At 54.7% G+C, this 21,379-nt stretch overlaps 1 protein-coding gene across 1 annotated transcript; it reads right to left on the bottom strand.

The window, feature by feature from the left end:
• Positions 1-1,159: 1,159 nt before the first annotated feature.
• LOC144945139 (uncharacterized) lies at positions 1,160-20,795 on the bottom strand. Its single transcript, XM_078873423.1, has 16 exons — positions 20,689-20,795; positions 20,226-20,289; positions 19,375-19,533; positions 18,452-18,625; positions 18,177-18,365; positions 17,534-17,707; positions 16,768-16,926; positions 6,553-6,570; positions 6,350-6,394; positions 5,621-5,961; positions 5,216-5,441; positions 4,188-4,504; positions 3,424-3,652; positions 3,118-3,174; positions 2,137-2,194; positions 1,160-1,660 (listed from the first exon to the last, which is right to left on the bottom strand). The coding sequence occupies exons 1-16, from the start codon at positions 20,770-20,772 to the stop codon at positions 1,624-1,626; spliced, it is 2,331 nt and encodes a 776-aa protein (XP_078729549.1). The 5' UTR covers positions 20,773-20,795; the 3' UTR covers positions 1,160-1,623.
• Between the last annotated feature and the right edge of the window lie 584 nt (positions 20,796-21,379).

The raw sequence follows: 21,379 nt of genomic DNA, 5'->3' as shown, positions 1-21,379 counted from the left end.
CCAGTGACACATTGTAATTCACCTTAGCTATAGTTACTGACAGCATAGCAGCCCATCCCCCATGGTCGTGGTGCTGTGCCGAATGGGCTGAGCGAGGTGGGGGTTGGCGGATCACGCGGCGAGCAATGAGACGTGCAATTCACCGACTTGGGCGGTGAGGTGGCTGGAGGGGGCAACGGCCATCGTACATGCAGGGCCTGCTGTGCCCACGCCTTGCCCTGGTAACTCTTGTGATCTCCAGAGCGAGGTAACCGCAAGGAACCGGCACTGCAACTCTGTGCATTGGCATGTTGGGTGGCATTCGACCGTGCGGTGGAAAATTGTTTTGTTGCCTGATGCACCTTGCCATTTAGGACTAAGAATTCCCTACTGTCGCTTGACAAATTTAGTTGCGGTGTGTTTGTGTTATTCAAGCTTGGTCTCCGTATTCCATCCGGGGTTAGCGCCGGAGGGACCATGTGGGTGAACGTGGTGGAGTACAAGGGCGAGACCTCCACCTCCTCCGCCACCATGGCAAGTATTGAGGTGTGAGCTGGGTAGGAGGGCACGAGCTAATGGAAGGGGAAAGAGCTAGGGCAAGGTGGCTTACGTGGAGTAGGATACGTTTCTAGCAAGGACTGGCATTGTTAACCATCCTGTGGAGTTCCCATATAACTTTTATTAAAATAAATGGCCTAAATTCAGATACAATGAGGAAATTAGCAAGTACATTTCGTAATGTTTATCTCCCTCCGCAAAAGTGCAACCCTGATAACACATTGCATTCGTGACAACATGTCACAGCGTCCACACACATCGCACACCGAGTGTGGCACACCCAGTCTTGGAAGACGTAGGAAACCACACGACTTCTTATTTCTGATGTGCCGGGGCAGCTTGTCTACTCCCGCTCTTGAGGAGAAGTAATTGCACAAGCCTTGCCTTGTGTAGTGCTTACAAGTACTTCCATTTCCATGATGAAGATGCAAGCGTAATTATCATGATCCTTACAGGCTGAGGCCAGTCAAATAAAACAACCGACCCGAAATAATCAGAGCTGCAGAAGCCGATGACTCGGAAGAAACACGGTGAGGCCCCACAAAGTAAATCGACCAAACATCTATGTTTCATAAAGTCTCATATCTGGCAGAAAAAAAACCCAACAAATACCGGTCCCCGCAAACCATTTATTGTACCACCAGGTGAGTAAACTCCATCGAAACCGCCACTGAAATACTGCTCCGAACACAAAGTTCTCATGCATGCACCTTCGCATTGTGCCATAGCTATACATTGCCCGTCAGTTTGAAACGCTTCCCTCTATTCAGTAGCTATCAAAATTTTAATAAAAAAACGAGCGGATCCCAAACATGCACCGTATTATTAAGACGTTATACCTAAAAATGTCACACCATTAGGTTCTTTAAGCTGCTTGAAGACCGTGGCCCTTTGGAGGCCGTGGCGGCTCTCGCACCGCGTGCCATGCGTCTGCACATCAGCCGTCGGCGAGGCTGGAGGCTCATGGGGTTGTCTCGTCGTCGAGGAGAGACCACGGCACGAGGGGGGGGGGGGGGGTGAGGCTCTCCGGGCTGCTCGTGAGCCGAGCCTCGAGCGTGCGGCGGCGACGGGTAGACCCCCTCAGACTCATTTCCAAACTTCTGTGTTCTTCTGGCAGGCCACGCTGCAGGGGGCGAGATGTTGAATGTTAACGGAGCAACTTTAGAGGCGAGAGCGCCCAGCTGGCGTCGCTGAGAAGCTGGGTTTGAATCCAGGTTTTGGACGCCTGCGAAAAAACCGGATTTCCAAGCGTAGAGGGCTGATGGTGGTCGCCAGTGACTGCGCAGTAAAATGGTCGCATTAAATTTTGTTGCACGCTCAATTTGAATAAATGACAGCTCTGAGAATTACTTATTTTAGTTAATGTGACGCCAATCGAAATAAAACTGTGCATATAGATAGACAATCCGACTGTAACTAAGCGCAACCTCGAATTGTGAAAATGTCTCACGTCAAGGAAGAGAGTGAAAATTGTGACTTCGACAGGTAATGTGAGCGCAAGGTGAAGGACCTCGGTTAAAGGGAACATTCGACTTCGTGAATTTCCGGCCCTCATGAACTCTCAGTGGCCAGGTTCAACATTCACTCGGCAACACTTACTTGAATCCAGAGTTCTTGAGTTCATTCAGATCAACGTCTGCACAGTTGATGACTGTGCCTGTAAGAGAAGTATGGCAAGTGATACAAACTTATTTTGTGAAAGGCTGAACTCGATTAACGACAAGCAGTCTACTAGATGACCGGAGAAAGATTTTCAGTGAGTTATTATTACCTCCAATGGCATATGGACATCACAAGCACGAACATAGACTTGGAACAAAAACTGAGTGCGCAAAAGCAGCACGAAGAGATGCGTGTGCATACCGAAAGAGGAACACATGAAGCTGAGAACACACAAGAGAAACTGTATTGTGTGAAGTAAGCTGGATTGGGAAGGACCCATCATGGCTAGAAGGGATGACGGCCGATAGATGGAGACTGGTCATGGGATGGAATCCAAAGGCAGAAATGTGCCCAAGAGGATGACCACCGTGACCATGGAGGTTTAAAGTCAGATGGCGTGTAGGAGCGAGATGGATCTTGGCATCGTGGGAACACGAGGCATGGTGAGGGCATGCCGAGGCCTTCGTCCAACAGACGAAGGCCTCGATGGCGATGATGGAATATTTGGGGAAAAAAGGCACATGCATTGTAACTGATAAATCACACATACACTTGCTTCCCACATCACACACATTTCAGTTGAAATTCACGGAGCTTATCAATGCATAAAGAATGTTGCTTTGTGGACAGGTAGGAGAAGTGTTACTTGTATATGTTTACATTTTAATTCTCATTAGACACGTTAGCAAAATACCACAGGGCCACAACGTGTGCAGAGAAGGCTCATTGGGGCGGGTTACCGCCCTCACTGTCATCCTCTACCCAGAACCCCTCACTTTCCGCTCTCCACCACCCAGATTTCACGTCTCTACTTCTCTTGAAAGTGGTGGGGGGGGGGGGGGTTCTCCCAAACACAAAGTCTGCTCAGGGCACGCAGTGGGGATCTCCACTGCACGGAGGCGCTTCTGGGAGTCTCACCTTCCTCGTATTCCTCCATTTCAATCGTGCCACGGTTGATGTAATTGATCGTCACGTCTGCAGCACAAACACGTCATCGGGTGCGCGGCACGGGACATCAGAATACATATAAAAAAATGGCATGGGTACGGCAAGCAGGTTTATAATATCTCCCGGAGATTGTTTTTGTGATATATCCCTCTCTTGCGCAGCCGATTTTTCTCGATCGGCTACCAATTTTCGACCATTCGCAAAAATAATCGTGAAAACGTGACCGAAACGCAGCGTCAGAATTATACGGAGAAAGCGGGTGTGCCGGATTGGTACCACTGGTGATATAGAGGGTCCTGGTGAGAATCTGTCCCTGCAGCTGCAGCAGCAGGGATCCGCTGGCAATCTGGAACGCCTTCCCCCCGCGCGACGCGAGCACGTCCAGCTGACCCTGGTTGGCGCCGCGCACGCCGATGGCCAGCATGCTCACGGCGTGCTGCTGCAGCAGCGCCGGCACCGCGGAGACGTCGTCGCTCGACGGGCCCCACGTCACCAGCACGATGCTCTGCGCAACAAGCGGATCCGTCGTTTACAACGGGTTGTTGTGGGCCAAGTTGAGATGTCACTTGCCGTTGATGTTAGCCACGGCCGTGAATGAAACTCGGCGCTAACAGATTTGTAGTGCAGCTCGTCGGCGCTCCGTCGTTCCCCCTGTTCAACTTACGAGAGCGAGCAATGTAACAATTTACTTAAAAGGACGATACCAAATATCTAGGAGGCTCAACCAGGACCCTGGTAGAGCAGGAAGCCCCTCTGCATGTGAGCCCCGCCTCTCTTTACACAGCCACGCCAACGACTGGCTTCTCGCATTGGGTCAGAGTGTCCCACTACTCAGGTAGCCCCTCTCACGCTTTCAATTGCTCCGCTTGAGAATTCCCTCCGATGTAATTGTTTTACAAAGCCCTGACAAAGTGTTCACTCTTATCTCGTACAACTCAGTGCTGCTAGCCACGAGATCCGTTTGGCCTTTGTGCACTGCGCTCAGCAACTATGTTTTAAATAAAAAAAAACACTGAACATCCCGTAACTGCACGCGGCACCTTGGATGTTTTGGGGGACTCTGCCGTCATGACGCTGTTGAGGGCGAACGCGAGGGCGGCGCCCGTGTTGGTGGCGCCGCCCACGAGGCGCAAGCCACCGGCGAGCTTCGCATCCAGCTGCTGCGCCGAGCTGAGCTCCCCGGGCACCACGAGGATGGAGGGCGTCGCGCCGTAGAGCACCACGCCGAGGCGCGCGTGCCCCGCGCCCAGGCTCAGGCGGTGCGCCATGCTCACGATGAAGCGGCCCACGGCCTGCAGCTCGTCCGCCTTGACGGCGCCCGATGCGTCCACCACGAACACGATGCTCGCCGGCTCCTCTGCAAGGGACGACGGCACGGGTGAGCTCGTCTCGGACTGCGCTTTCAAAAGAGGCGCCGGGAAAGATTCGCCACTGTGCGTCGTTCCAACTCGGCCTGGGCGATCGAACCTCTCTGAGCCGAACTTGGCAAGTGGAGCACGCGACCGACCTACGCAGCCTCTCAGCGGATTCATTTCATAAATTGGTTAAAGGAGACGGACTGATCTCCGCTAATTCTAAAATAATGCCCGCTTGCAGGCCGATGCTGTGCCAACACCTTGTGCCGCACAAGGATGCGAGGTGCTTTGAGTTGAGGCGTTTAAGCAGCGCCACTTTAGATGCAACTCCTGAACCGATTAGCATGGTTGGATACGTACGGTGCAAAATAAGTTCAACATACAACATGCATAAGTCTCTCCCGGGTCAAATCAGCAATTTTTTGCGGTGACACTCAGTGGCCCAGAACCAGTGGGGGAAATTCCACATTTGCTTCGCAGGTGCTGCTTTCCTCGTAGGTTGACTGCTGCAATGGTATAAATGGAATGTTCGGCTGCTCGTTACTAATACACACATAGAGGCCTTTTTGTGACTACCCCGGTATGACGGTCTCCCGTGTCATGCGGGTCGTGGGGTTTGTGGGGGTGGGGGGGGTATTGGTCATACTTTCCCACGCTGGTGAGGGCAGGGTGGCATCTGACTTGACACGGAAGCTGCGCCTGAAGCTACTCACCCGATAAGTAGATGGCATTGCCGGTGAGGCTGGCACTGTCGGACAGCAGAGCCTGGAAGCTGCTCCAGCTGCGCACCAGCGAGCCGGACGTGGCGATGGAACCCAGCGCCGCCGAGTCCTGGTATCCGGCTCCGAACGCCGACACGCGCACGCCCATCGTGCGCAACTGCCCCGCCGCCACGGCCACGTCGTCCTCAGACTTTCCTCCCATGATCACGTAAATCATCTGCACGCACGGACGCAGCCACCGCCCGCCCCACAGTGGTGAGCACTGGGTACTCGTTTGAGGCCAATTTTACCGAGCGGAGGCACGGCACCGTTTCAGATAATCGGTCACTGGTGTCGGCGGCCGTGAGCGGGAATTGAACTCGATTCGCCGGGTTGGTTGCACCGCGCCGTGCGCACCTGCGGGACTCCCTGCTGGATGCGTGAGCCCTTGTCCGGACGCAGGACGTCGCTGACCAGGAACTGCAGCGCGTGACCCAGGTTGCGAGCGCCACCCGGGTGGCCGAGCCGCTCGATGGCCGCCACGAGCTGCGCCTTGTCGCCAAAAGAGTTGAGGCCGACGCTGAGCCTGGGCGCGCCCCCCACCGTCACCACGGCGACACGCGTGGCCTCGGCACGCACGTCCATGCCGGCCACGATGCGCGCGAGCGCCTGGCGCAGCAACGCGAAGTTGGCCGCTGACACGCCTGCCGAGCCATCCACCACGAACACGAAGTCCGCCTCGCGGTTCCCTGCGGCCGCTGCACTCCCAGACGCAGATACGGAGGCAACCCAGGCAGCGGTGCACCGCCGTCGTCAGCATTGGCCATGATCTATCCACTGCCGGATAAAGACCTCGTTATCACCGTCTCTTACATTGTAGCAATCTGGGTTTCGACCCCTCCTGTCATTAAATTGTGGTTCGTTTAAATACAAACACAGATTTTGAAACGGATGCCAGTTTGGTTAACGAGAACGGTAGACGGTCGGGGGTGAATTGTGATTCTAAAGAAATTACATCCTGGGTAAATAATGAGTTATCATTTGCTTGGCACTCTGTTGTTAATTTTGACCATCGGCCATCGTCCCTTCCAGTCGATGGTCGATGATGAGGATCTCGAGCTGGGTAAATGGCAGAGTCTGACTCACCCGGGACGACGACCTTGGGCTGAACGGTGGCGGTTGGGGCGACAGCTGGAACAATAAACACTGTCGTGTGAATCACTGCGCTTAGACACGGACAGTTCAACAAAGTAGGCACAAGCTCACAGTGAAAATATACAACATTGTCCAGAGAACACGTATTCATCCCGAGTAATTATGGAGCGGTAAACACCAGTGCGGGGACTCACTTGGCACAGCTGTTGCCACTGAGAAGAAAAAAAGAAAATATGTAATTACCAACGTTTCATTAAATAACACAAAACGTTTGTAAACAGACTTCTGCAATGCAGTAAACCAAAAATATTTAACCATCGAGTTAAATAGACATCCGTGTTTTTAGTAGTTCAGTAATCTAAACGGTTTCCTCGTTCATTTAACATCGGTAATTTTTACAGTACAGTACTGCCAACTTGTTAGCCGTGGCTGCCACGGGAACGGGAGTGGAGTCAAGGACGTAATGCAAGGGGAGAAGAGAAAGGTACGGGAGAGGGAAGAGAGAGAACGGGGAATAGGAGGAAACGGAGAAAGAGCGGAGGAACGGGAGTGTAGGGTCAGGAGAGATGAGAATGGGGAGGGAGGCTGCATCAAGGCCTCGCTGCTGCTGCTGCTGCTGCACGGAGTGGAGTCTGTTCTCACAGTGGGCGGGGAGAGGGGAGGGGTTCAGAGTGGGGATGGCCACGCAGAAGCTGCGTGATGTAAGGGAGGCTTGAGCTGATTTAGAAATATAGGTTGTGTTGCTGTTAATTGATTCTACTTAGTCTCCACTGATTGCCCCAAGACACCTGTGACACTGAGACGTTTCATTTCACTGCGAGGGCTCTGGTGACCTATGTGCAGAGTGGTTACAGTCGACACTTTTACAACAGGGGGAACTTGAGGTGGAAGACACCAAGTGGGACGGCGGGGAAGGGTGGTGGAGCCCCCTCGAGAAGACAAAACTCGCCACCACGCATGCGTGGACAAAGGAGGCTATGCAAGGGTTACAGTGTATCTCGAATTAAAACATCGGAGCACGCGACTGTGAGGGCAAGAGTGATGGCACACAGCTGTAATTCAGCACTCTGCTTTCGTGTAGCTCGGTTAGCAGGGCCCCGGGGCAAAGATTGTGAAACTCCCTTCCTGTGGGTGTTGAGGTGCCGTGCCCTGGCGTGCCAGAAGAAGGCGATTCAGCAAATTGTGGACTTACATAATAATCTGTCCCTGCTGTACACGATAAGACGATTGTTCCTTTACAAGTGTGGGTTTTCTCCGGGTGCTACCATTCCACATCTATAAACTATTGTTAATGGCTGGAAAAAAAACTTAATATATAGTGGACCACAGAGCTTGGAAAATGTATTGTTGGTAGCGCTTGCTACCAACTAAACTATTTTTATTTTCCAGGTAAGGCCCACTGAGCTATATAGCTCTTTTTCAGAAGCGACCTGGCCACAATTGTTCGCTCAATGAAGTGTCATGTGAAAATTTATAGCAGCCAATTACTCTACACGCATGTTTCTAAATGTGGAGGGGAAAACTGGAGGACTTGGAGAAAAATCCACATGACCGCAGAGAAAACATGCAAACTCCAAAAATATACAGGCGTCAGGCTTGGGGTCGAACCCACCTCCTCCGGTATACCATGCGAGCTAATTAACATCTCGCCACCGTGGCTGCCTCCCTGCTCGTCTGTGGCTTCTCGTGCCTCTGAGTCGTCGTCTCTTGTTGAGAGTGAACCTTTGGCATTGCAAGTTGGAATTATTATTGTGAAGAGGAGGAAGCTGCGATGGTTTGGTCCTGTCATTCAAACAACAGAGGGGGATTTTCAACACCACTCTGCAGCAATGGGCGGAGCCAGGATTTTTAGGTAGGAGGGGCAACCCCTCCAGCAATGAAAAATGATAGTTGTTAGTAAGTAAGGACTTGTCCCCGAATTCGAACCGCGTTGAGTGATCGGCATCGCGCTCGCTGAAGGTGAATGCCTTCAGGGAAGTCGTGTACTGTATACGCAACTGCGCACAATTCTGTGAGTCACTTATAACTGCTTTGCCGTTACTTATTGCCAATTATGGACTCAGACTATTGGCCTATCATCTCATAGAGTCCCTGAGACATCATAATATGCTACACAGTGGCGGTCGCAAAATGCCGATTTATTACTAGTGTAGTGGTGATACGCGCTGGGTGTATATGTCGTGTGCCAGCGCGTATGTACGGGTGTGTGTGTGGTGACGCGCGCTGACGGGGAGGAGCAGGCGTCAGTGCGCGGGTGGGGGTAGTGCTGCTGATTGGCTGTGTGCCGGTGACGCGCCCAGAGGGAGTGATCGGGTAGCAGCGCGGTGTGATTGGTCGGGGAGTGGAAACACGCGCTGAGCGGAACCGGATCGTAGGGATAGCGCGTGGGGATTGGGTAACTGAGGAGCGGTGCCGACGTTGAGGTCTGCATCCGCTCCGTCTCCCGGGAAGAAGGGGTATATAAGGTGATGCACAGAGGAGCAGGGGCAGAAGTGGAACCATCTAAGAATGAAGACGAAGGTGCAGAGATAGAGCCCGGAGAGGAGAGTAATGGAGAGTAGAGGAGAGTAAGGTATAAGTGTGTAGCCAGCGAGAGAGAACGGTCTACACGAGCTGAGTAATGTATAGTGTGTAGCCAGCGAGAGAGAACGGTCTACACGAGCTGAGTAATGTATAGTGTGTAGCCAGCGAGAGAGAACGGTCTACACGAGCTGAGTAATGTATAGTGTGTAGCCAGCGAGAGAGAACGGTCTACACGAGCTGAGTAATGTATAGTGTGTAGCCAGCGAGAGAGAACGGTCTACACGAGCCGAGTATGCATACGGTGTAGCCAGCGAGAGAGGAAGGTCTACACGAGCCGAGTATGCATACGGTGTAGCCAGAGAGAGAGATGCAAAGTCTACACGAGGCGAGTGGAGAGTGTAGCAGAGGCGCAGAGTCTACACGAGGCGAGAGAGGAGTGTAGCCGAGGCGCGGAGTCTACACGAGGCACAGAGAGCCGGCAGCACAGAATCCAGAGTCAAGAGAAGCGCATTGTGAAGAAGAGAGGCCACGCGTTGTATTGTTACAAGTCAAGATTTAATAAAAGAAGTGTGTTCCCGTCAAGGAGTTTCCTGCCGTCATTTTCCAATACTTCATCTGGCGTCAGAAGTGAAACGGGCTTCCAAGTATGGAGACGAGGAAGACCCGTAGGACCCACGGGATTGACCGCGAGGAAGACCTGGACGACTCGGGGCCGCTGGTGGCGGGGGGTGAGGAAGAGGACTTGCCCACGCTGCAGGGTCCGTCGACGGCGCCGGCCGAGCGACCGGGGACAGACGCCGGGCTTCGTGAGGCGCACTCCCGACTGGCGGAGCTGCTGCTCGCCGCCGCGTCCATCTTGGCGGAGATCAGCTCGTCGGGAGGAGCGGGGACGGTGGGGGACATTTTACAAGGTCGCCCCGCAGATTCCCGCCAAAACGAATGGGGGATTCCCGCCATTGCGCCTGGGCCTACTTTTGGCGGGAACGGCGAGCGCCACGTGGTGGTGGGTTCCCAAGCGCGCGCATCGACGTCATCAGCGCGCGAGGGGGTCCGCCATCTTACGTCTGCTGCTGGAGCCGCCATCTTAGACACCGACGGACAGGCGGAGAGGAACCACGAGGCGGATGACTTCATTTTTCAGCAGCGCCTGCCCACGTTGTCAGCCTTCAAGGCGGAAGGCGGAGACTGGGGCCAATTTCAGCGAAGGTTTTTGGCGCATCAAGAGATGTCAGCGTGGTCCGATGCTACGGCGCTGCGGGCATTGCCCGCCATGCTGGACGACGATGCGCTCGCGGCCTTCAGGGCTGCACGGAAGTCGGACCGCTCCACGCTGAAGGATGCGCTGGGGTTGTTGGCCAGGGTCTACGGGCCTCCCTCTACGTGCCGCCATCAGTTCTACGCAAGACGGAAAGCGGCCACGGAGACCGCGCTGGCCTATCGCACGGCGTTGCTGGCTCTTGCTGATGCTGCGTTCCCTCGGATGGACGAGGAGGGCCAAGACGCGATGGTTTTGGAGCAGCTGCTCAAGTTGGCGCAGGACCTGGGGGTCCCTATCAACACAGCTGACGAGATTGATATTTCTTCTTTGAGAGTCGCCACGAGTATTCAAGCGCACGAGGCCCTACAACGGAAGCAAGGCGTTGGTTGCAACGCTGCTGTCGTCGCAGCCCCGGGTTTGGTGGTCGCCGAACCCCAAGTCGTCAGCCCACGAGAGGAGGCGTTCGCCACGGGACGACCAGGGGACTGGAGGCCGGGGGCCCGGTCGCCTCTGCGATCGGGCCGAAAGTCGGAGCAACCAAGATCTACTCCGACCCTCGTCACGTGCTATAACTGCGGCCTCCGGGGCCACGTGGCGTCCGGGTGCCGCGCTCCGCGGCAGCGCGCCATGGGAGCTCGGCTGGACGACGACCGAGAGCCCAAGTCATCTCTACAATCCCCGGCAAGTCGCGGCACCTCACACGCTCGGCCTGTTTATTCGGCACACATGGGACGCCGCGTTGCGGCGGAGGAGGGCCGGTTAAGGTTCGGGGATTCGGTTCGGCGAGGGGGGTTCGGCCGGGACCAGGGAGACATTGAATGGGCGGAATTGGGGCATAGAATTGTGGCTGCTTCGGCGGGTTCGTCCGTTGTTACGGGATCTATTGATGGGGTTGAGATTAGGGTGTTAGTGGACACGGGGGCATCGGCAACTATTATATCGGACCTCATTTATAATATTCTTCCGGTCCAATGTCGTCCGCTGCTTCCAGTGGATGTGCCATTTTACGCCGCTAATGGGGGATCGTTGGGCATTATCGGTCAGGTTAGGGCGTCCATTTGCATTGGAGATATCAAATTGTCGGGACCCGTTTTCGTTTCGTCTTCTTTGGCAGTTCCGTGTCTTTTGGGCACTGACTTTTTGGCTAAAATGCCCATTAAAATTCTTATCGATCAACGATGCATTGAACTGCCATCGGGTCGCCGGATTTCATTTTTGACGGGCCCTACTGACATTCGGACGGCGTGCGCTACGATACAAGCGGTGGCGACGCAGACAGTGCAAGTGCCCCCGGGTTCACAGATGTTGATTCCCCTCCGGTTGCGGAAACCATGGGTGAGGGAGGCTTCGGGACAGAGTATGCTTTTGGGTCCTTCTAACAAGGCTGTCGGGGGTCTTGATTTATCGGTGGCTCACACTTTGGTGCGGGCTGACAGGGATCCGTTTGTGATGGTTTTGAACGCGGGGTCGCGACCAGCTGTCATTCCGCAGGGCACCGTGCTGGCTCACGCGGCGCAGGTCCCTGGGGATGATGGGTTGGTTGCGCAGGTGGGCTCGAGCCCCGCGCGGAACGTTGAGCCAAGGGAAGACCTTGAGTGGGTCCATTCGTTATGTGCCGCTTCGGACGATTTGTCGGCGGCGCAGTTGGGTGCGCTGCGCGAGTTGCTCATTGAATTCTCTGATGTATTCAGTAAACATATGTATGACATTGGGTGCACGGATTTGTTGCACCATCACATTGAAACGGGCGATGCGGCGCCGGTCAGGCTAAATCCCTTCCGACTGAGTCCCGTGGAGAAGGAACATGTTCAGTCGGCTGTTAACGATATGCTAGAAGCCGATATTATTTCGCCCTCCTCTAGCCCGTGGGGAGCGCCTATTGTGCTGGTTAAGAAGCAGGACGGGTCCCTGCGATTCTGCGTTGATTTCCGTCGCCTGAATAAGATCTCTGTGGCTGACGCGTATCCGCTCCCCAGGATGGATGAGTCCCTCGATGCATTGTCTGGTGCGCGATATTTTTCGACTCTTGATTTGTTATCGGGGTTTTGGCAGTTGCCGCTCGACGAAGAGTCGAAACCTAAGACAGCATTTCGGACTCCAGGGGGGCTGTTCCAGTTTAACCGGTTACCCATGGGACTTCACTCCTCTCCAGCGACGTTTCAGCGACTTATGGAGCTGGTTTTGTCGGGCTTGCAGTGGGATACATGCTTGATTTATATGGACGATGTCATTGTTTTCAGTAAAACGTTTGAGGAACACCTCCGGCGATTGAGAGGGGTGTTCTTGCGAATGCGATCGGCTAAGTTGAAATTTAAACCGGCCAAATGTCACCTCCTTCGTAGGTCCGTTAGATACTTGGGTCACATTGTCGATTCTTCGGGGATCTCCACCGATCCCGCGAAGACGGATTGTGTCGGTTCGTGGCCGACACCTACGTCCGTTTCCGACGTGCGTAGTTTCATCGGGTTTGCTTCTTATTATCGGCGGTTCGTTGAGCACTTCGCCACTATTGCAAAACCCTTGCACGCTCTAACGGCGAAGGGAGTGAAGTTCAAATGGGGACCGGAGGAGGAGGCCGCGTTTCGCTCCCTCCGGGACGCCTTGGTGGGTGCCCCACCCTTGTGTTATCCCGATTTTGCCAGTCCCTTTTTGCTGGACACGGATGCTAGCAACACGGGCATTGGGGGGGTGCTATCCCAAGTCGTTGGGGGTGTCGAAAGAGTTGTCGCCTACGGTAGTAGGGTGTTGTCTCCGGCGGAGCAGCGCTACTGTGTCACCCGTCGCGAGCTGCTTGCCATTGTTTTTTTTGTGCAGCAGTTTAGGCCATATCTTTATGGTCGTCACTTTACAGTCCGAACGGACCACGCGGCGCTACAGTATTCATTGAGGGTCGCCCAGCCCTCGGGCCAGTTGTCGCGTTGGTTGGAAGTCCTCCAGGACTATCAGTTTACGACTACGTACCGTAAGGGGTTGCGACACACGAATGCCGATTGCTTGTCGCGGTTGTTGCCTTGTGATGAATGCGCGTGTTTGTCGGGATCGGCGCGCTGTAAACCGACGCTTGCGGGGGAGATGGGGGCACTGGCTGCGACAGCGGGCGCACCGATCGGGGATGATTCCACTGCCTCTCAGGGTCGGGACTCGCTGCTCTCGCTGTCGCTCAGCGAATGGGGCCGCCTCCAGATGGCGGACAGCTCGCTGCTAGCATTGCGCCGCAAGGTTGGGGGTCCCGAGGGGGACCAGGAGCGTACCGGCTCCTATGTACTTGAGCGGGGCGTGTTATTGAAATGGGACAGTTTGTCCCGGCGGAACGCACTCGTGGTGCCTTCCGCTGTGAGGGGGAGGGTTGTCTTGGCGGCACACGAACGCCTCTTGCACTTGGGAGTTAACAAGACGCTTGCCCTGCTTCAGCGTGACTATTACTGGCCGGGAATGGGAAGTGATGTGGTGCATATTCTGAAGGGGTGCGTTGAGTGCGCCAGGCGTAAACCACCGGCCGTGGCAGCTAATCCACCGCTGCAATCTATTCAGGTCTCGCGTACCAACGAGCTCGTTGCACTCGATATTTTGGGGCCCTTCCCAGTCACGCCGAGAGGGAATAAATATTTGTTAGTGGGGGTCGAATACTTTACCCGATGGCCTATGGCGTGGCCTCTCGCTAACCAGTCGGCAGCGGCTGTGACGGATGCCTTCGTCCAGGGCTATGTCCTGGACAAGGGGGCTCCCGAACGCCTGCTGACCGACCAAGGTAAAAATTTTTCGAGTAAATTGTTGCAAGAGGTGTGCGATCTGTTGGGTACCAAGAAGGTGCGTACCTCCCCGTACCACCCGCAGACTGACGGGATGGTGGAGAGACTCCACAAAACCTTGACTTCCATGCTGTGCCAGCAGGTGTGCGAGGCACATGTAGATTGGGACCTGCAGGTCCCGGGAGTCCTTGCCGCGTATAGAATGGCCCCCCATGCAGCTACGGGGTTTTCCCCATTCTATTTGATGTACGGTCGGGAAGCTGACCCGCCAATAGAAACGCAACTTGGCCTGTCCGCTCCACGAACTAATTCTAATTTGGCACAACATATTAAGTTTAATATTCACAAGCTGACAGAGGCGAGGGAGGCCGCGCGGCTTAATTCGCGGGCTCGCCAAATTGCTAATGAACGGTTGCGGGCACGGAAGGTGTCCATGCACGAATGGAAACCAGGTGACAGGGCCTGGCTGCATTGCCCTCAGGCACCCTTGGCTACGTCGCCTAAATTGTTGAGACCGTGGAGGGGACCCGTGGAGGTCGTGCGCGTTGCACGGCCCCAGTGCGTTCAGATAAAGTGGGGAAAGCGCCGGTGGTACGTTCACCCCTCCCGACTGAAACCGTTCTCGCCTCCATATGGCCTCCCCTTGTGTCGTGATGGCCGGGCGTGTGACGTGACCGGCGACCCAGAGGGGGAAATGTCTCTGCCTGATCCACACGTATTTTCGCCTGATCTGCTCCCAGGTGTCTCGGAACTGACAGCTGCCGATCACCGGCGGCCGGATCTCCGCGGCGGGGCCGGCCCTTTCAGGCCCGTTCCGCGCCGTCTGGAGCAGCCGGAACCGCCGGACGGTCGTCAGTGTCCCGCCCCATACGATGGACCAGCCAGACGGACTCGCGCCAGGTCGTGCTACTTTGCATGACCTGCCTCGTGAGGAGTCGGGGCAGTTGGAGCGCCTCGTCACTGCGTGTAGTCGCAGGGACGTGGGGCGCGTTCGTTTCGAATTTGCTCGTATCGTGTTATTGTTGACTTTTCGGGTTCATTGTCAATCTGTACATAGTTATTCTTGTTGTTGTTGTTGTTGTGTTATGTTACGGGGCACACTCGGGGGGTTACGGGGTTTTTTTTTTTGTTGGTTGTCGTTTTATCGTCGCGGTTGGTTGTTGTTAGCAGCCGGGCCGGCTGCGAGCTATGTGGGAGGGGGTGATGTAGTGGTGATACGCGCTGGGTGTATATGTCGTGTGCCAGCGCGTATGTACGGGTGTGTGTGTGGTGACGCGCGCTGACGGGGAGGAGCAGGCGTCAGTGCGCGGGTGGGGGTAGTGCTGCTGATTGGCTGTGTGCCGGTGACGCGCCCAGAGGGAGTGATCGGGTAGCAGCGCGGTGTGATTGGTCGGGGAGTGGAAACACGCGCTGAGCGGAACCGGATCGTAGGGATAGCGCGTGGGGATTGGGTAACTGAGGAGCGGTGCCGACGTTGAGGTCTGCATCCGCTCCGTCTCCCGGGAAGAAGGGGTATATAAGGTGATGCACAGAGGAGCAGGGGCAGAAGTGGAACCATCTAAGAATGAAGACGAAGGTGCAGAGATAGAGCCCGGAGAGGAGAGTAATGGAGAGTAGAGGAGAGTAAGGTATAAGTGTGTAGCCAGCGAGAGAGAACGGTCTACACGAGCTGAGTAATGTATAGTGTGTAGCCAGCGAGAGAGAACGGTCTACACGAGCTGAGTAATGTATAGTGTGTAGCCAGCGAGAGAGAACGGTCTACACGAGCTGAGTAATGTATAGTGTGTAGCCAGCGAGAGAGAACGGTCTACACGAGCTGAGTAATGTATAGTGTGTAGCCAGCGAGAGAGAACGGTCTACACGAGCCGAGTATGCATACGGTGTAGCCAGCGAGAGAGGAAGGTCTACACGAGCCGAGTATGCATACGGTGTAGCCAGAGAGAGAGATGCAAAGTCTACACGAGGCGAGTGGAGAGTGTAGCAGAGGCGCAGAGTCTACACGAGGCGAGAGAGGAGTGTAGCCGAGGCGCGGAGTCTACACGAGGCACAGAGAGCCGGCAGCACAGAATCCAGAGTCAAGAGAAGCGCATTGTGAAGAAGAGAGGCCACGCGTTGTATTGTTACAAGTCAAGATTTAATAAAAGAAGTGTGTTCCCGTCAAGGAGTTTCCTGCCGTCATTTTCCAATACTTCACTAGTAAACCCCAATGATCCGATCGAAATTAGGGATTTCGATCGGATCATTGGAGGGGCACGTGCCACCTGACCCCTCCCCCCACTGGCTCCGCCAGTGCCCTGCAGGGTCCAGTTTAACGGAAACTACAGCTAATTTTATTTAATCCAGTACTGTATTCATTAATGTTTGTGCACTATCTAATTTTCTTATGTCATGTTTTCTTCATCGTTTGTATGTTATTGCTTTTGTCATTTTGGTGACCCAGGTCTCTCTTGACAATTAGCCTCTTGACTTCTCGCCCTGATAAACAAAATAAACTTTGAACGTGAAAAGGGATGAGGAAGAGAGGAAGGCCAAGGAGGGGCCGGGTGTGAACCGAGCGTCTTGGACAGGGAGCTCGGCAGCAGATGTTGCACAGATTGCAAAAGTCCTCAACAGGTGGGGAAAGTACATTTCCAAAGCATTCGCAGGTGACCCCATGACCCCCACAGGGGACTGATGATGACGCCGTACGGGTTCCCCCTGCATCCCCACTACCGTGTACCACGCACGAGGGGCACAGGAACTCGTTTGGCCGCGTGCTCCCGTCCCGCTGCGATCGGTGCCCGCGGGCGGTACGGTGCGCGTGAGAAGGAGCGCGTGAGACGGAGCGCGCGAGACGGAGCGCGCGAGACGGAGCGCGTGAGACGGAGCGCGAGCGTTACCCGCGACGGGGCAGACGATCCACTTCTTGTCGCTGTCGTAGTTGGCGGTGGTGGAGCACCACCACTTGCCGTCGGTGCGGCCGTCCTGAGTGCAGCCGCTGTAGCTCTGCCCCTTGTAGACGAACGGGAAGATGCACGACGGCTCCTCCGAGTACCCGCCTGGCGACGGTGGTGGGAGAGGGTTCGTCGCGGGGGGGCGGTGCAGGTGGGGACCCGCGCACGCACGCACACAGGAGTGTGTAAGGACAGTCACAGATGCACGGATGCCGACATCCCCGCTCAGCCCCGTGTACTCTAACAACACTCTTGTTGTTGTAACTTTATGACTCGTCCCTCCTGGACATTGTGAAAAAAGAACTGCATAGCTCATAGGATGTATCCAGGACAAATAGAGATTCTGTTACTAATAGTGGGGTGCCCTGCGAGCACCCAGATGGCAGAAGAGACGCAGTTTGTGTGGAGTTGTGTTTTATGAAATACATTGGTAGTTGTGTCACTATGGTATTGTGTTACCATGGTTACTGCATTAAGATAATGTGGTTACTGTGTTAATCTAGCTACTGAGTTACTATGGTTACTGCGTCACTGGTTACTGCATAACTATAGTTACTGTGTTTTAATTTGGTTCCTTTGTTACTATCATGACTGCATTACTATGGTAACTGCATTACTACAGTTAGTGCGGTACTACAGTCATCGCTTCGGTTTACCGCGTCCCTACTGTTACCGTGCTACTCCCGCGCATCTGCCGCATCCGCCGTGTTACCCGCGCGGCCGCAGAATCCGTATTTCTTGTCGGTGTTGTAGTTTGCCGTCGTGGCGCACCAGAGATGCGTGTCGGTGCGCCCCTTCAGCGTGCACTCGTACACCGGCTTGTCGCCGTAGAGGAACGGGAACATGCAGTTGGCGCTGCCCCCATTGCCGCCCGACGTCATCATGGCTGGGGGAGACAAACGTGCCGGGGACGTGCAGCAGTAGGCGCGGCCAGGTGTTAAGATTCTATTTGAATTGGTTACACGGATTTGAGTAAACTAGAATCGGTTTTAAATTACAAAAAATACTTTTGGGGCAAGTGCTGTTAGCGAGCAGCTACGAAGGCCGGCAATGGCCTTCGTAGATGCGAAGGGGTGGGTGGCCGGTACCACGCTCGGCCAATGTTTAAACACCGCATCAGGTACTCTTGCTGAGTCAACCCAGGGTAGCTCCAGGACCGGTTCAGATAATCGTCACTGGTGTTGGCCGTGAGCGGGAATCGAACTCCGGGAGCCGGGTTCGTAGAAGAGCATGCAAAACAATGCGCCACCGCTCCCCTGTAAACCACGCTCCGTTTGCGACATCACTGCAGCAGGAAGGGACCGCTCGACCACGGCTCGAGGAGAGGTCTGCGCTTGCGAGCACCGCGTGATTACCTTTGTTGGAGCAGTAGGCCCATCTCCGGTCGTCGTCGTAGTTGGCGGTGGTGGAGCACCACCAGCGGCCGTCGTCGCGGCCGGCCTGTGTGCACCCATTGTAGCTCAGCTTCGCGTACACGAAGGGGAAGACGCACAGCGGGGTCGGCCCCGTTGCCCGTGATTCCGAACTGCCCAAGCCAACGATGCCTGCATCAACCCCAGGGGAGGCAAAGTGTGAGTGGGCGCCGCCCCGGGGGCGAAGTGTGAGTGGGCGCCGCCCCGGCATGCGTTACCAGCTGTTGTGCAGAAGCCGTATTTTCTGTCGGTGTCGTAGTTGCCGGTGTGGGCGCACCACCAGCGCCCATCAGTTCGCCCGTCCAGCGTGCACGTTTTGTACGTTTTTCCGTTGTAGATGAACGGGAACATGCACGCCGTTCCTCCGTCGTTCCCCAGGGTTGTTGGCTGAGCTGTTGAATGATCGAATATTAACCAATAAATGCAATGGATTCACTGGTCACCAACAACAGAGTTTGAGTGAAGGGACTCCAAATGCAAGCCACTGGCAACTGACTTCAGCACATGATGGCTTTGTGCCATCACAGCAGCAGGTGTCCGAGACTTGGGGGTATCATTGCATTGCGCAGTTGGAGATGCAAACAGGCGAGTGGCCCTGGCTCCAAAGTGACAAGCGTTGTCTCCCCCCCCCCGCACCGTGTATCGGCCAATGACTGTCAGCATCTCCCTCAAACCCGAGGCACGGGAGAGGGATGAGAATCATCGGGTTTCCCAAGGTCGGCGAGATTGGTTAGATCAGTGAGGCTCGGGTTACACAGAGGCCGTCTCTTTAAGACCATCACGTGGTGTCACTTCTAATATATAACTAATGGTGTTAAGAAAACTTAAATCCAAATCAAATTAAAATTAACTTAACAAGCCGGCTACTTGTGTAGGCCATCAGGCCTATGCTTCCAGCACGTTTGCTAAAACATAAACACCGCCACGGTGTACGCAGCCACGCTGGAGGAGAATTGATCACGTCGTTGCCCAACATTGCCCGGGTCACTTGTAGACCGCAGTTAGGGTGGCACGTGATTAGTCGCCACAGTTAACAGCGAGATGTACACTGGATGTGGTGTGGTGACAGGTCCAGAAATATATTTGTTTCCTGCCCGGACAAGACCCGGTTGGAACAAACCCCGCCTGGCGCGCCAATTACCGTTGAAGGAGCAGTAGCCGTAGAAGCCATCGGTGTTGTAGTTGGCGGTGGTGGCGCACCACCAGCGGTTATCGCTGCGCCCGTCCAGCGTGCACGAGTCGTAGCTGCGTCCGCCGTAAGTGTAGGGGAACACGCACGGTGCCCCGCCCGTGTCCCCGCCTGCGGGAACCGGGGCACGACGGGGTCAGCGGAGACGCACGCATAGCAGCGCCGCAGCCGCCGCCCATGGACGAAGTCGAACGGCCACGCTCGCAAGTCAGTGGTTGGGCCCTCTTGTTGTGATGCCTGGCGGGAAGAGCTGGTCACGTCACCATCACCAGCAAGGGGGAAGGTTACCGAGAAAGGTATGCGGCTCGAAGCATGGGGCGGATCTCACATCTGGTGGTTGTACCGACCAAGTGGTGAAAATTCCCATGCTGGGGGACAGTATATCCAAAATACAACTTGATGATGGGCCGAGTTAACGCACGAGCCAGTGAGTGAATGTACAGCCGAGAATGCATTCACTCACGAGAACTCAGCAGGGCTTGGGAGGCAAAAACTAAAACGAGAAACGGAATTCACACGGGCCACAGCGAAGGGGTATTGTGGAGAGAAAGGGAATCTGAGTAAGCAGGCAGTGGTCACGTGTGGTATGCAGAAGCGATTCGATGAAAAAGATATGGGTGAAACGGCATCAATGTTAGTCCATTGGGAGCGGTTAGAATGAGTACTTGAGTCATGAGCCACAAAGGCAGCGTCAGCGTGCACGCGAGGATAATGCTGATGATTAAACTTGAGACCCGTACAGGAAATATCCCAACCGGCATAAATGATTTAGGAAGACGCCCGACCTCCAGGAGTGGCATTACCTTTGTGTCGTTTCGACAGCACGTGGGACAATTTACCACCCTCTCGCAGCTCGACCTCATTCTCCTGTTAAGGCACACACACACACAAGACAAAGATCCCCCCCCCCTATAACCTTAAACAACTTTTGGGGCAAGTGCTGTTAGCGAGCACGTCTCAAAGCCGGGACGATATACAAAGGTAACCAGCACCACGCCCAACCGCCTTTATCTCCCCAGTGGCGATGTTTACAACGCACAAAGTTCTAATTTGAGGCTGAGTCGACATAGGGGAGGCCCAGGACCAGTTCAGGTAATTATCACTGGTGTTGGCTGTGAGCGGGAATCGAATTCGGGTTACTGGGTTCTTAGCACAGCGCGCTAACCAGGTGCATCACGTGCATGGGTACCTGTTGTACCCGTCCACCTGATGTACCATTGTACCTTTTGTACCCGTGTACACCCGTGTGCTTGTGTACCCGTGTACCTCTCTGAAGGGGCTAGCAGATCCCAGACGCGTGTTCACCACCACCCCAGCCACCCACACGAGCAGCAGCAGCCACAGCGACATCGTCACTGCACAACCCTATTGCGTCAAGGTGCCCGTCCTCAACTCTCTACACTTGACACACTGTTATATATACACACACGCTCGCACACACACACACACACGCACGTGCTCACACAAGTGTGTGCGTGCGTGTGCATGTAGCAAACTTGTCATTATTATGGACAGACGCGCAAAAATGCTGACGGAATAGTGATGTGTGCTGATGGTTTTATGGTCGCCCCAGCGACAAGATGTAAATAAGGCTGCCCTCCTCACTTGTGTCGATTCCCAGGAGGTAATTTCGCTCATGAACACGAGCCCAGAGCCCAGCGAGTGTCTGTTTCTTGAATGAGTCCGATGTGGGGTGAATCTCAGTAAAAGAAAAACCACCGCCATGTCACGACACCAACCAGCTGCTTTGAGAGCTTGGAAAGTTCACGCTTCAGAGCGAGGTCCACGTGCTCCACACGTGGTCCTGCCAATGCAGGCAGAGCTCCGCTTAACAACCACGGAGTGCGGTGGCTTCACTCCCACGGGACACAATCGTTAGGTTAGAGCAGTGGCGCAGTGCTTATTCTTTCCTGGACATGGCCCAACATCGGTGGTGAGTGATATCGGGACCGGTCCT

Source organism: Lampetra fluviatilis, chromosome 36, assembly GCF_964198595.1.
Source record: "Lampetra fluviatilis chromosome 36, kcLamFluv1.1, whole genome shotgun sequence".
In the NCBI taxonomy this organism is placed as follows: domain Eukaryota; kingdom Metazoa; phylum Chordata; class Hyperoartia; order Petromyzontiformes; family Petromyzontidae; genus Lampetra; species Lampetra fluviatilis.
Note: the sequence above shows the minus strand (reverse complement) of the source record. Positions and strands in the feature narration are given on the sequence as shown.